Here is a 13067-nt window from a genome sequence, read left to right as displayed (position 1 = left end):
TGCGTCGGATCTCGATTGTATTCAGGAGATGTACGGATTGATTACGCGAAAGGGTTTTCTTAATTGATCTTTGGACCCAGATTGCCTGCACGCAACTAGAATCTTCGATGAAAAGACCTAAGAGACCCATTTGAATATAAAAATGGAAATGAAAGCAAATTCGTGGAATTTCGTAAGAGAAAGATTAACAGATCGGAAATTGAACACATTAGTGGTCTCCCAAATACAATCGAGACACCGGTATAAAGAGCGAACCTGTAACAAAGCTCATATACAATTTGAACATAATTTTTGGTTAGGGAAGGAAAGGAATAAGAAAATAACTGCATTGTAAAATATTAATAAATTCTGAACAAAATGGCATTAAACTTCTAGACATTGACAAATACACAATATATGCATGACTTACATCTGAAGCCGGCCGGAGTGGCCGTGCGGTTCTAGGCGCTACGGTCTGGAGCCGAGTGACCGCTACGGTCGCAGGTTCGAATCCTGCCTCGGGCATGGAGGTGTGTGATGTCCTTAAGTTAGTTAGGTTTAAGTAGTTCTAAGTTCTAGGCGACTGATGACCTCAGAAGTTAAGTCGCATAGTGCTCAGAGCCATTTGAACCATTTGAACTTACAGCTGATATTTCTTTTGTACACGGCGAAGTCCAATAATCGCTGCTTTGTCAGTCCGTTCCTTCTTAAAATTAAATGTTCTTGCGTGTGCATAAATACATTGTATCGTCATCCGAGTTACAGAAATGTTTGTTCGTCGTTTCACATAGTTTTTACACAAAATAAAAATACAACTTGAGCAATGCTATGTAGTACGTCTTAACATGTCGGCGACCAAAGGTACAAAGCATACAAAGCGTAATGAAGTCTCTAGAATATTTCTTAACAAAAGATAGATTGTTCTTTCTTCTGTTTCGCAGCTTCTTGCTATCAAGTGCTGTGGCAATGATTTTAAATATCTGAGCCCAGCGGATCATAGTGTTTATTTAGAGCATTTAAACGCTGGACGCTCGTCTTCGTATAGGAGTACATTAAAAAATATTTCGTCTCTTTACTCTCGCGCTGTGATGCTTAGCATCTTTACGAACTACAGCTCGTTGGCTGTCCTTTTCTTTTGTGACAAATATCTCATATGCAAAGTATCTGAAATCCAATAATACTACAAACTCTGTAACTCAATGCGAAGGTGAGTAACTGCTTGTATAAGGGCTACAAGTGGACCAACGCATTATTGACTTACTGAATTTCGGAAGATCTTTCTCTCGAATTTTTCAGAAATTGTAATCATTTGTTTGTCTGTACATGTACATCACATCTACCGATTTCCGACCCATTCACGTTATTCCTTTGTGGTGAGTCGTTTTTTGTCTTACAGTGTAATTAATCCCAAATGTTTATGGCATCAGAAAAATGTTTCCCTGCGTTAGTTCCGCAAATGATACAATTGTGAAACACTGATCTGATGGGGCAGCATTTTAACATGAATGTGGCAACACGGTACGAATTAAATAGCACTTATTAAGAGTATGTTACAAAATCGTACTTAACTTTGATTCAATTTGATGTTTGGCATTTAATGTCCTGAACCTAATACAGTGAAATCTAAATGTCTTTGCTGTCTGTTGGCAATCTGTAATATTGGCCTGTAACTGATAGTAATTCTGCAGGTAGTCTGTTAATAGTCCTTGTTCTCCATATATAGTGACTTCTAAGTTGGGAGGTGGTCTTCAGAGTATTGTACCGAGTTGACTGCTGGTACTGAAATGAACCGACAAACAGCTGAATCGTTGCTCTGTGAGCGTCTGTGGTGCCGGGTGCTTTGGAACCTGTCGCTGGGAGGATTTCCATGCCTCAGACAATAAGAAATTCAGCCCTCAGTTGCAAGGTAAATTTTTTTTAGTTTACCTAGGTTTCGATGCCAATAATGGTATTTTGTTCAAAACCTATAAATTAACCCATACGGATATACATTAAACATTGAAATACATAATCAGTCTAATGATTTCTTAATAAGGAAAATCGTGATGTTTACAAAAATCTTCCTTATTTTGAAGTCATTAGATTGATGATGTATTTCAATGTTTAATGTATGTCCTTATGGGTTAATTTATAGGTTTTGAACAAAATACCATTATTGGCATCGTATCTCAGGTAAACTAAAAAAAAATTTACCTTTCAACTGAAGGCTAAATTTCTTATTGTCTGAACAATTCACGGTTGCTGGAGCGCTGCCTTATGTTAAAGATTTGCAAATTTCCATGTCTGCCAGCACGAAGAGGAGGCAATGTAGTGGATGGTTGAGAGCACTCCCTATTGGCTCCCTGCCCATATTATCGGCGTTGGTACATGACGTGCTGCAGGAAATAGCGCGGAAGCAGGAAGAGGTCTGTATTTGTGGGTGCCACGTGGATGCTGCGCCCAGAACTGAGAGGTGCCAGACGAGTGGATGTGCCTGTGTGATGGTGGCCTCATGCAGTAACTGTTGTGTACCTCGTGACTGGCACCCAGCACTCCCGTTTTTCCAGATGACAACAGCCATGTTCACAGAGCGGCATGCATCTATTCCTCAGCGGCCTATCACACATCGACTGTTTCCTCTGAATCACCGAAACTCAATCACACAGAAAGCTGTAGAGACTAACAGCACATCAAATGTAGCAGTCAAGCATCATTTGTCACCTCCACGCCCTCTATCTCCTTCATCGGGGCAATTTCCAGCGCCTCCCCCTCCCGGACGATGAACTTCGCCGTAACATCTACCCTTCCTTCCAACTATGACCTGGCCTTGTTCCCCCCTAACCAGGGTCCCCTTTTTCCTCTCCCCTCCTTCTCCCAGAGAGTATTTTCCTCCTTCCACCCCCCACCCCCCTGAGAATCTGCACCTGACCCTCTTTCCCTCCCACGTCCTACCCTCCCGAGCCCTCTTCAGCGCGCCCCCCGCCCGTCTCCCCCCTCTCCACCCCACCCTCCTTCTCCCCCATCTCCATGTGCCTGGCAGATACTCCGTTTTCATCATCATCAGTGTGCCACGTCAGTGTTGTGTTTAGTGCTGTTTCTCCTGTGAGTCGAGAGGTGTGATTTTAATTGTGTGCTGGCCTTGTACTTAGTGCTACGCCATCCATCGATACTTTTATGCTCCGGTCATACTGTGCATTGTCCCAGTGTGTGGTTTTTTGTGTGTGCTACTTTTTTACGGTTTTTATCTGCATTTTACAGTCGCCCCTTTTTTTGTCTATTGTCTTCCATGATGTTGCCATTTTTTTATATCTATTCACCATGTTTTCTCCTTTGTTCTTTTTAAATGTCTTCTATTGCTTATTCTACGTCTTTCAGCTGAAGAGCAGCGCATATGCTGCTGCCAGCCCGCCCCGATGGAGAATTGAAGTACAATAAAGTGGGAAAAAAATTCATTTGGATGTGGTGCACCTCAAAAAACTTGAGTACGATCTTCCTCGCCAAATTGAGTACATTAGAAAAGCTAGAGGGTGCGTTAGACGGTATTAGATGATGTTTGCAAGGGCTGACTAACTTTTTGTCCAATGTGCTTACGTGCTTCATGTGAAACGTAGAATAAACACAAATTGCAGTTTATGATCCACCTTTTTAACTTCCTTGTAATCTTGTACAGAATACTCGAGAAAGATGAAAGGATTACAAAATTGTATTCTACCCAATAACATACATGTGTGAACATTTACCTTTCATTTCAGTATTCAAAGAGGAACAATATTTTCTGTCCATTACTTTATACCACATTTAATCCTTAACTAATGAGGTGACTTTTCTGTAATGTATACTACAAGGTGGGGTATCCGGAACCCTTATGTTTCAGGCTAGATTTAAGGCACCAATAGTTTGAAATTTTAATTTAATTTATATTACATTAATTTTTACATCTATTTAAGTTTTGTTTAAATAGTCCTTATTCATTTTATTGCTGTAAATAAAACCCCTGCAGTCTTCTACTTTTAATCACACAAAATCGCACGTTTTGTGCGGTTTTTAAATAGTGCATGTAAACGAACTGTTAGAGAACTGAATTTTACATTCTGAGAAATTTTAGAATCTCTGTAGCAAGTTAATTTTCACATAAAACTAAATTCCATGGTTTGAACTTGCACATAAAAATTGCTGTCGATCGGTTGAAAAAGAAAGTCTTCAGAATTGACACTTAATGCTTTGATCTGCGTTTTTCTATATCACAATTTATAATATATTTGAGTTTAACTAATACTTTACTTATTTCATTGTAGAAACAGAAAAGTCCTCATCACAATTGTCCAGAAGTTCTTCCTCTGATTGTATCTGATAACTGGTAATTGTAATATAGTTTCGCTTCTTTCTTAATATGTATCACTGACGTCTTTCTCCATCCACCAGCTAACAATTTAACAATTTTATCAAACTTAGGATCGTTAGAACTGACACGTTCCTAGGAACACATTTTGTACAACACTGAACAAAACAGGTCCGTAGTTCACAGGGCACAAGACGTGTCAGCATTAAACAATGAAGGCTGTGATGCAACCGACAGCATAATGTTGTAGAGGAAGCGATTTATGGAAGATTGTGTGTGTGTGTGTGTGTGTGTGTGTGTGTGTGTGTGTGTGTGTGTGTGTGCGGGAGGGGGGGGGGGACTGACATTCGAGAGCGAGTTACAAAATTTTCCCGTGGTCTGATCGTTAATGGTCTCATGAGTTAAGGATTAAGATTCCTGAGGTTCAGGTTGGGGTATTAGAAATACCTAACCAGCAAGTTTAGCGTTATGGTTTGTGTACTGCAGCTGGCACGAGATTGGCTACTACGACCTGCCCGCCATGATCGACTACATTCTGGAGCAGACCGGCCACTCGGACCTGTTCTACATCGGCCACTCGCAGGGCACCACCGTCTTCTACGTGATGGCCTCCACGCGCACCGACTACAACGACAAGATCCGCCTCATGTCCAGCCTGGCCCCCATCGGCTACGTCAGCCACATGACCAGCCCCGTCTTCCAGGTGCTCTCACTGTTCATCGACGAGCTGTCGGTAAGTCTTCCTCCTCTCGGTGGGATATAGTCTGATGAAGACAAGCCCTGCTCCTAGTGGCTGTATCAATCACATGGCCAGCCCAATGATCCAGGTTTCTCGTCCTCCGCCAACCAACTGTCACTGAGTTATCCTCCTCCTCAGTGACTAGCTTTCGAAAAGCATTAGCCTATCGAACATGGATATCCAGTAAGTTAGCACTGTGGCAGTCACTTTTAATATACCATATATACTTTTGATTCTCTGCCCAAAGGAGTAAAGCTTGTGGGATACAGTCGTGGTTCTCTTCATCCAAGTATCAGTCAAACTGGTATTCGTGGAAGTACGCTCCCAATTGGGAAGAAATGGAGGATTATCGGTTTGGCCTTACAGTTATTTGTACACATACACAGCATTACCAGGTATGTAAATGATGGGAGTTGCAGTTCTCTGTGACTGGTGGAACTACCACCAGAGTGCATTAATGTTGCATGGGTTAGTGTTGTTATGGCGTCTGGCAGGGTATGCAATGCGAACAGTCAGTTGTTGAGTGAAGTAGAAGCAGCATACTCGTGTGAGACAACGTTATCAGCATCAGAGTTTGAAAGGGGTCTTCAATTGGGTTGTGTGGTCGAACCATGCAATATTCGGATTTGTGGAGCATTCAGATGTGACAGTGGCCTAAAGTAGGACAGCGAGGGAAATGAAGGCAGGGAAAGGGGAGAGCCAGGCAAAGTGTCCATGGCGAGAAAAGTGGCTATTGGGCTTCTGGGGGCTATAAGGCGCTACCATGGCGCCACCAATGATTTAGCTTATTTTCCATGGTTGCCCAGTCACCCCATCAGGTCTGACCTGGTTACTGTGCCGCTCGTCAGGTTTATAATAATTTTTGTGGATTTTAATCGTCCAGGTGTAATGTAAGTGAAGATGGCAGGTCACATATGTGTTTTAAATGATATTGTGTTGAAACTGTCATAGTCGACTCCATAATTCTACTTTAGTCGTTGAAAGTTCGATGATGCTCTTAGAGGGTGTATGGCTTTCGTATAATTGCGTCATTGCAGGCAAAGTGTCCATTTCGGCAGTGGCTCCTGGCCACTGTTTAGGGGGAAAAGGTAAAAGCAGGGGAGGAAAGATGAGCTCCGCGGTGATACTGACAGCAAGGCCATATAAGAGTGACCTAGAAGCAGCAAACAAATAAGGAGAAGGAAAATAAAATAAAAAGAAGGGAAAAGGAAATGAGCCAAAGAGAAGAAAGGCAATAGAAAGAGGAGTGGGAAGAGCAGGAAGACAAACCCTAGAAGAACTCTTTTTTGACAACAACGATGAAGACACATAGCGTATGTACCGCGAAGAAAAAGTTTGAAATTCAGGTCCAGAAGAGAAGTGGATTTAGTACGAGTAGTGTTCCTTCTGGGCCCACGAATTCTGTGCAGGAGTTGAGAAACACAGTTTGAGTGTTCTTTGTGAAAAGTGTAAATCATTTAATTCGAATCATGTTTTACAATAATTTATATGTAGTTATTTGTTAAAACAGTACTTTTTTCCTTAATTTTGAGTTCAAAATGGTCACTTTGTGAAAATTGAATTGTATAGAGTGCGTGAGAGCACTCAAGAAGTAACGCAGAACTTTTTTTCGTTCTTTTTCGGTTGAAAAAAATCTGGAATTTGTTGTCGGACATCGTGGAATGTCCAGTCCTTATAGTTTCACGAAGTTCCGATAGATGGCGGCACTATACGTAGCCTTCAAAATGGAGTCTGCAACGGTGGTGCGTTCCAAGCAGCTGTCATTGATTTTCTTTTAGTGCAAAACCAGAGCATCCCAGGCATGCATGGGAGCTTGCAGAATGTCTGTGCAGATCTGGCAATGAACAAAAGCACGGTGAGTGGTTGGGCGAGACGTCTGTCATTATCGCAACAAGGTCACACGAAACTTTCCGTTCTCCTGTGCGCCGGCCGACTGCACACAGCTCTGACTCCTGCAATGTTGAAACGTGCGGGCACTCTTATTCGACGTGATGAAAGACCTCGCTGCTCAACTGGACGTCTGTGTTGGCAATGTTGAGACACTCGTCCACCAGCTGGGAAACTCAAAGATGTGTGGCAGCTGGCGTCCTCGCCGGCTAAAAGGGGACGATAAAGAGTAACGAAGGACCATCTGAGCAGAACTGCTTGCGCATTGCAAGATTGATCGAACAAAAGTTTCATATATACTGATGACCTTGCTCTTGCTATCCAGGGCAATCGGTTTGAAGATGTAGAGATAATGCTTACACATGGTCTACAACAGCTTGGTACTTACTATGAAAAGAATTATCTCGCACCCAATCCTAAGAAAACGCAAGTGTGTTCATTCCATCTGAAACATAAACAAGCTGACAGGAAACTAGAAATATTCTGGAATGGAGTTGCACTAGAATATTGTTCCCACCTCAGGTATTTGGGTGTCACTCTCGACCGTACACTGACCTACAAGGAACATTGTCTGAAGCTGAAGTAGAAACTATCCTCCAGAAGCTGCCTTCTCCGCAAACTGGCGGGATCGAACTGGGGTACACATCGATATATATTAAGAACAACAGCTCTTGCCTTATGCCATTCTGCAGGAGAGTATGCTAGCCCAGTGTGGTACAATTCAGTACATGCAAAGAAGGTTGATGTAGTCTTAAATGACAGCTGTAGGATTGTTACAGGCTGCCTAAGGCCAATCCCCACAGACAAAGTTCAATGTCTCGCTGGGATTGCTCCATGTGACATCAGAAGAGAGGTCGCCGCTAACATCGAGAGGCATAAATCAAATATAGCGACCTCACATCCACTCTTTGCACATCAGCCTGCCAAGCCAAGACTGAAGTCCAGGAAGAGTGTCCTAACAGCTTCACAGCATTTAGAAGGATCAGCTGCAGCTACCCAAGTGGAAAGAAAGAGGCAAACACCTGTCAAACTGGATGACACCCCCATAATCCCTGCCGCCTGGACACACGGAGAAGTGGGTGATCTAGAAGTCCTTGAACAGACTCCGGACTGAAGTGGCAAGATTGAGGGACAATCTCCTTAAATGGAACTTCCAACTGCCAAATGCCAACACAACACTGTGCGAATGCGGTAATTGCAGACAACCCGGCATCTCTTCAAATGTAACTCATTCCCAACCAGCTGTAGCTTGAAGCACTGAACGTCAGCAGCACCCAATGCTATCACAGTTGCCCAATTCTGGGTGAATACTGTATGGTTTTCTTTGTATGTACTGGATATGTGTTCATTTTAGTGTACCTCTGACACGAATAAAGAAAGGTCGAATAATTTTTTGTCGAACGTCGTCACAGGCGGTGAAGCTTGGGTCTGCCCTTTGTAAACGAAAACAAAACGGCAGTTCATGAAGTCAAGCCACACCAACTCTCCTCCGAAGAAAAAGTTCGAAGCCACACTCTCACCCAGTAAAGTCATGGCGACGGTCTTCTGGGACTCTGAAAGTGTTGTTCTGTTTGATGTCCTCTCTCATGGTGCAACGATCAACACTGAAGTGTGCTATGCTACTCTCAGAAGTCTGAAGTAATGACTTCAGTGCATTCGTCACCACAAAAATGCAAACGAACTTCTCCTTCTCCATGACGACACAAGGCCTCACATAAGTCTCCACACTCGAGCTCACAAAACTACATTGGACTTTTTCTTCTCTTCCGCCCTACAGCCCGTATCTCGTACCTACCTTTTTTTTTTTTGGCACGCCGCGGGAACCCGTTCATGGGTGACGGGGAGGTTACTGATGCAGCAAAACGTTGCCTCTGACGTCGACCGGGAGAGTGATACCATGCGGTCATACTGGCCGTCCAAGGTATCCCATACAACACAGATAATGGTGAAAAATCTGGATTTGTACCCGTGGTCTAGGGGTAGCGTCTTTGATTCATAATCAAAACGTCTTCAGTCCCGGGTTCGATCCCCGCCACTGCCTAAATTTTGAGAAATAATCAGCATTGGCGGCCGAAGACTTCCGGCGTAAGAAGTCAGCCTCATTCTGCCAACGGCCTTTTCAAAGAGGGTGGAGGAACGGATAGAGGTTCAGGACACTCTCTTGTCCTAGGGGTGGGAAATTGCCCCTAAAGGCGGAAGAATCAGCAACGATCAACGACATGAGGATGCAGAAGGCAATGGAAACCACTGCATTAAAGACACGTAACGTGTATCCACAGGACATGTGGCCTGTAATTGAAGAAGTGTCACGATGATTTCTCCATTGGCAAAAGATTCCGGAATAGTCCCCGATTCGGATCTGGGAGGGGAGGTTACCATGAGAAAAGGTTTGAATAATCTACGAAAGGATAACGTTCTACGAGTCGGGGCGTGGAATGTCAGAAGCGTGAACGTGGTAGGGAAACTGGTAAATCTGAAAAGGGAAATGCAAAGGCTCAATCTAGATATAGTAGGGGTCAGTGAAGTGAAGTGGAAGGAAGACAAGGATTTATGGTCAGATAAGTATCGGGTAATATCAACAGCAGCAGAAAATGGTATAACAGGTGTAGGATTCGTTATGAATAGGAAGGTAGGGCAGAGGGTGTATTACTGTGAACAGTTCAGTGACCGGGTTGTTCTAATCAGAATCGACAGCAGACCAACACCGACAACGATATTTCAGGTGTACATGCCGACATCGCAAGCTGAAGATGAACAGATAGAGAAAGTGTATGAGGATATTGAAAGGGTAATGCAGTATGTAAAGGGGGACGAAAATCTAATAGTCATGGGCGACTGGAATGCAGTTGTAGGGGAAGGAGTAGAAGAAAAGGTTACAGGAGAATATGGGCTTGGGACTAGGAATGAAAGAGGAGAAAGACTAATTGAGTTCTGTAACAAGTTTCACCTAGTAATAGCGAATACCCTGTTCAGGAATCACAAGAGGAGGAGGTATACTTGGAAAAGGCCGAGAGATACGGGAAGATTTCAATTAGATTACATCATGGTCAGGCAGAGATTCCGAAATCAGACACTTGACTGTAAGGCGTACCCAGGAGCAGATATAGACTCAGATCACAATATAGTAGTGATGAAGAGTAGGCTGAAGTTCAAGACATTAGTCAGGAAGAATCAATACGCAAAGAAGTGGGATACGGAAGTACTAAGGAATGACGAGATACATTTGAAGTTCTCTAACGCTGTAGATACAGCAATAAGGAATAGCGCAGTAGGCAGTACAGTTGAAGAGGAATGGACATCTCTAAAAAGGGCCATCACAGAAGTTGGGAAGGAAAACATAGGTACAAAGAAGGTAGCTGCGAAGGAACCATGGGTAACAGAAGAAATACTTCAGTTGATTGATGAAAGGAGGAAGTACAAACATGTTCCGGGAAAATCAGGAATACAGAAACACAAGTCGCTGAGGAATGAAATAAATAGGAAGTGCAGGGAAGCTAAGACGAAATGGCTGCAGGAAAAATGTGAAGACATCGAAAAAGATATGATTGATGGAAGGACAGACTCAGCATACAGGAAAGTCAAAACAACCTTTGGTGACATTAAAAGCAACGGTGGTAACATTAAGAGTGCAACGGGAATTCCACTGTTAAATGCAAAGGAGAGAGCAGATAGGTGGAAAGAATACATTGAAAGCCTCTATGAGGATGAAGATTTGTCTGATGTGATAGAAGAAGAAACAGGAGTCGATTTAGAAGAGATAGGGGATACAGTATTAGAATCGGTATTTAAAAGAGCTTTGGAGGACTTACGGTCAAATAAGGCAGAAGGGATAGATAACATTGCATCAGAATTTCTAAAATGATTGGGGGAAGTGGCAACAAAACAACTATTCACGTTGGTGTGCAGAATATATGAGTCTGGCGACATACCATCTGACTTTCGGAAAAGCATCATCCACACAATTCCGAAGACGGCAAGAGCTGACAAGTGCGAGAATTATCGCACAATCAGCTTAACAGCTCATGCATCGAAGCTGCTGACAAGAATAAGATACAGAAGAATGGAAAAGAAAATTGAGAATGCGCTAGGTGAGGATCAGTTTGGCTTTTGGAAAAGTAAAGGGACGAGAGAGGCAATTATAATGTTATGGCTTATAATGGAAGCAAGGCTAAAGATAAAATCAAGACACTTTCATAGGACTTGTCGACCTGGAAAAAGCGTTCGACAATATAAAATGGTGCAAGCTGTTCAAGATTCTGGAAAAAGTAGGGGTAAGCTATAGGGAGAGACGGGTAGTATATAATATGTACAACAACCAAGAGGGAATAATAAGAGTGGACGATCAAGAACGAAGTGCTCGTATTAAGAAGGGTGTAAGACAAGGCTGTAGCCTTTCGCCCCTACTCTTCAATTTGTACATCGAGGAAGCAATGATGGAAATAAAAGATAGGTTCAGGAGTGGAATTAAAAGACAAGGTGAAAGGATATCAATAATACGATTCGCTGATGACATTGCTATCCTGAGTGAAAGTGAAGAAGAATTAAATGATCTGCTGAACGGAATGAACAGTCTAATGAGTACACAATATGGTTTAAGAGTAAATCGGAGAAAGACGAAGGTAATGAGAAGTAGTAGAAATGAGAACAGCGAGAAACTTAACATCAGGATTGATGGTCACGAAGTCAATGAAGTTAAGGATTTCTGCTACCTAGGCAGTAAAATAACCAATGACAGACGGAGCAAGGAGGACATCAAAAGCAGACTCGCTATGACAAAAAAGGCATTTCTGGCCAAGAGAAGTCTACTAATATCAAATACCGGCCTTAATTTGAGGAAGAAATTTCTGAGGATGTACGTATGGTAGTGAAACATGGACTGTGGGAAAACCGGAACAGAAGAGAATCGAAGCATTTGAGATGTGGTGCTATAGACGAATGTTGAAAATTAGGTGGACTGATAAGGTAAGGAATGAGGAGGTTCTACGCAGAATCGGAGAGGAAAGGAATATATGGAAAACACTGATAAGGAGAAGGGACAGGATGATAGGACATCTGCTAAGACATGAGGGAATGACTTCCATGGTACTAGAGGGAGCTGTAGAGGGCAAAAACTGTAGAGGAAGACAGTGATTGGACAGTGATTGGAAATTCGTGGCGGGCCGCATCAAACCAGTCAGTAGACTGATGACCAAAAAAAAAAAAAAAAGCCAAAAATAAGAGAATAATATGGTGTCTTGGAATCCTGAATAAAACCAATTTGCATCCAGAAAAAAATGTTGCCTGTTCAAGGCCGCTTATACTTAATCTGCTCCTAAGGTATGATATTATACTTGAATAGTTGCAGATTATAATCACATCCAGAGCGAGCGTAAGTGGAATGACCACATAAAACAAATAGTTGCAAAACCAGATGTCAGACTGAGATTCATAGGAAGAATCGTAAGGGAATGTTACTCATCCACTAAAGAACTGGTTTGGGAGGCGCTTGATCACGGGATTCCTGTATATTGTTCATCAGTCTAGGATCTTTACTAGGTAGGACTGACAGAAGAGGTAGAGAAGATCCAACAAAAAGCGGCGCGTTTCGTCCAGGGATCGTTTGGTCGGCGCGAGAGCGCTACAGAGATTCCCAACCGGTGGCAGACGCTACAAGAGAGGCGCTGTGTACCACGAAGAGGTTTGCTATTGAAATTTCGAGAGAGTACTTTTCGTAAAATGCCGGACAAAATATTACTTCCTCCCACATATATCTCGCGAAATGACCACGATGAAAAAAAATTCGAGAATTAGAACTAACACAGATGTTTACCTATAATCATTCTTCCCACGAGCCTTTCGCGAGTGGTACGGGAAATGGGGGATCAATTTGAATTTCCTTTACTTTACAACTATGGTCACAAGTTTTTTCATCAGACTACCGATTTAGGGCTATAATGACCATTTTCAGATCTGTTTTATAAAAACATGTCCTAATGTACTACCGATATCGGTAGTTTGATGTCAAAAACTTGTAACCATAGACAAAAAGCAAAGGAAATTTATTCTATATTCGGGTCACTGTTTTATTCGCGGCCTTAACGCAGCTTCTGAGATTGGGGGATCGGTTAGTAGTAAGTGAAGTACCCTCCTCCACACACCGTCAAG

At 42.6% G+C, this 13067-nt stretch overlaps 1 protein-coding gene across 1 annotated transcript in view; it reads left to right on the top strand.

The window, feature by feature from the left end:
• Positions 1 to 13067, top strand: part of LOC126425179 (lipase 3-like) — a 65639-nt gene that overhangs the window by 23915 nt on the left and 28657 nt on the right. Inside the window, exon 4 of the mRNA XM_050088133.1 lies at positions 4784 to 5030. Coding sequence (XP_049944090.1) covers positions 4784 to 5030 — 247 coding nt within the window. The remainder of the gene's footprint in view (positions 1 to 4783; positions 5031 to 13067) is intronic.

The sequence above is a fragment of the Schistocerca serialis genome, chromosome 10 (assembly GCF_023864345.2).
Source record: "Schistocerca serialis cubense isolate TAMUIC-IGC-003099 chromosome 10, iqSchSeri2.2, whole genome shotgun sequence".
Classification (NCBI taxonomy): domain Eukaryota; kingdom Metazoa; phylum Arthropoda; class Insecta; order Orthoptera; family Acrididae; genus Schistocerca; species Schistocerca serialis.
This window is presented reverse-complemented; position numbering and strand designations above follow the sequence as displayed.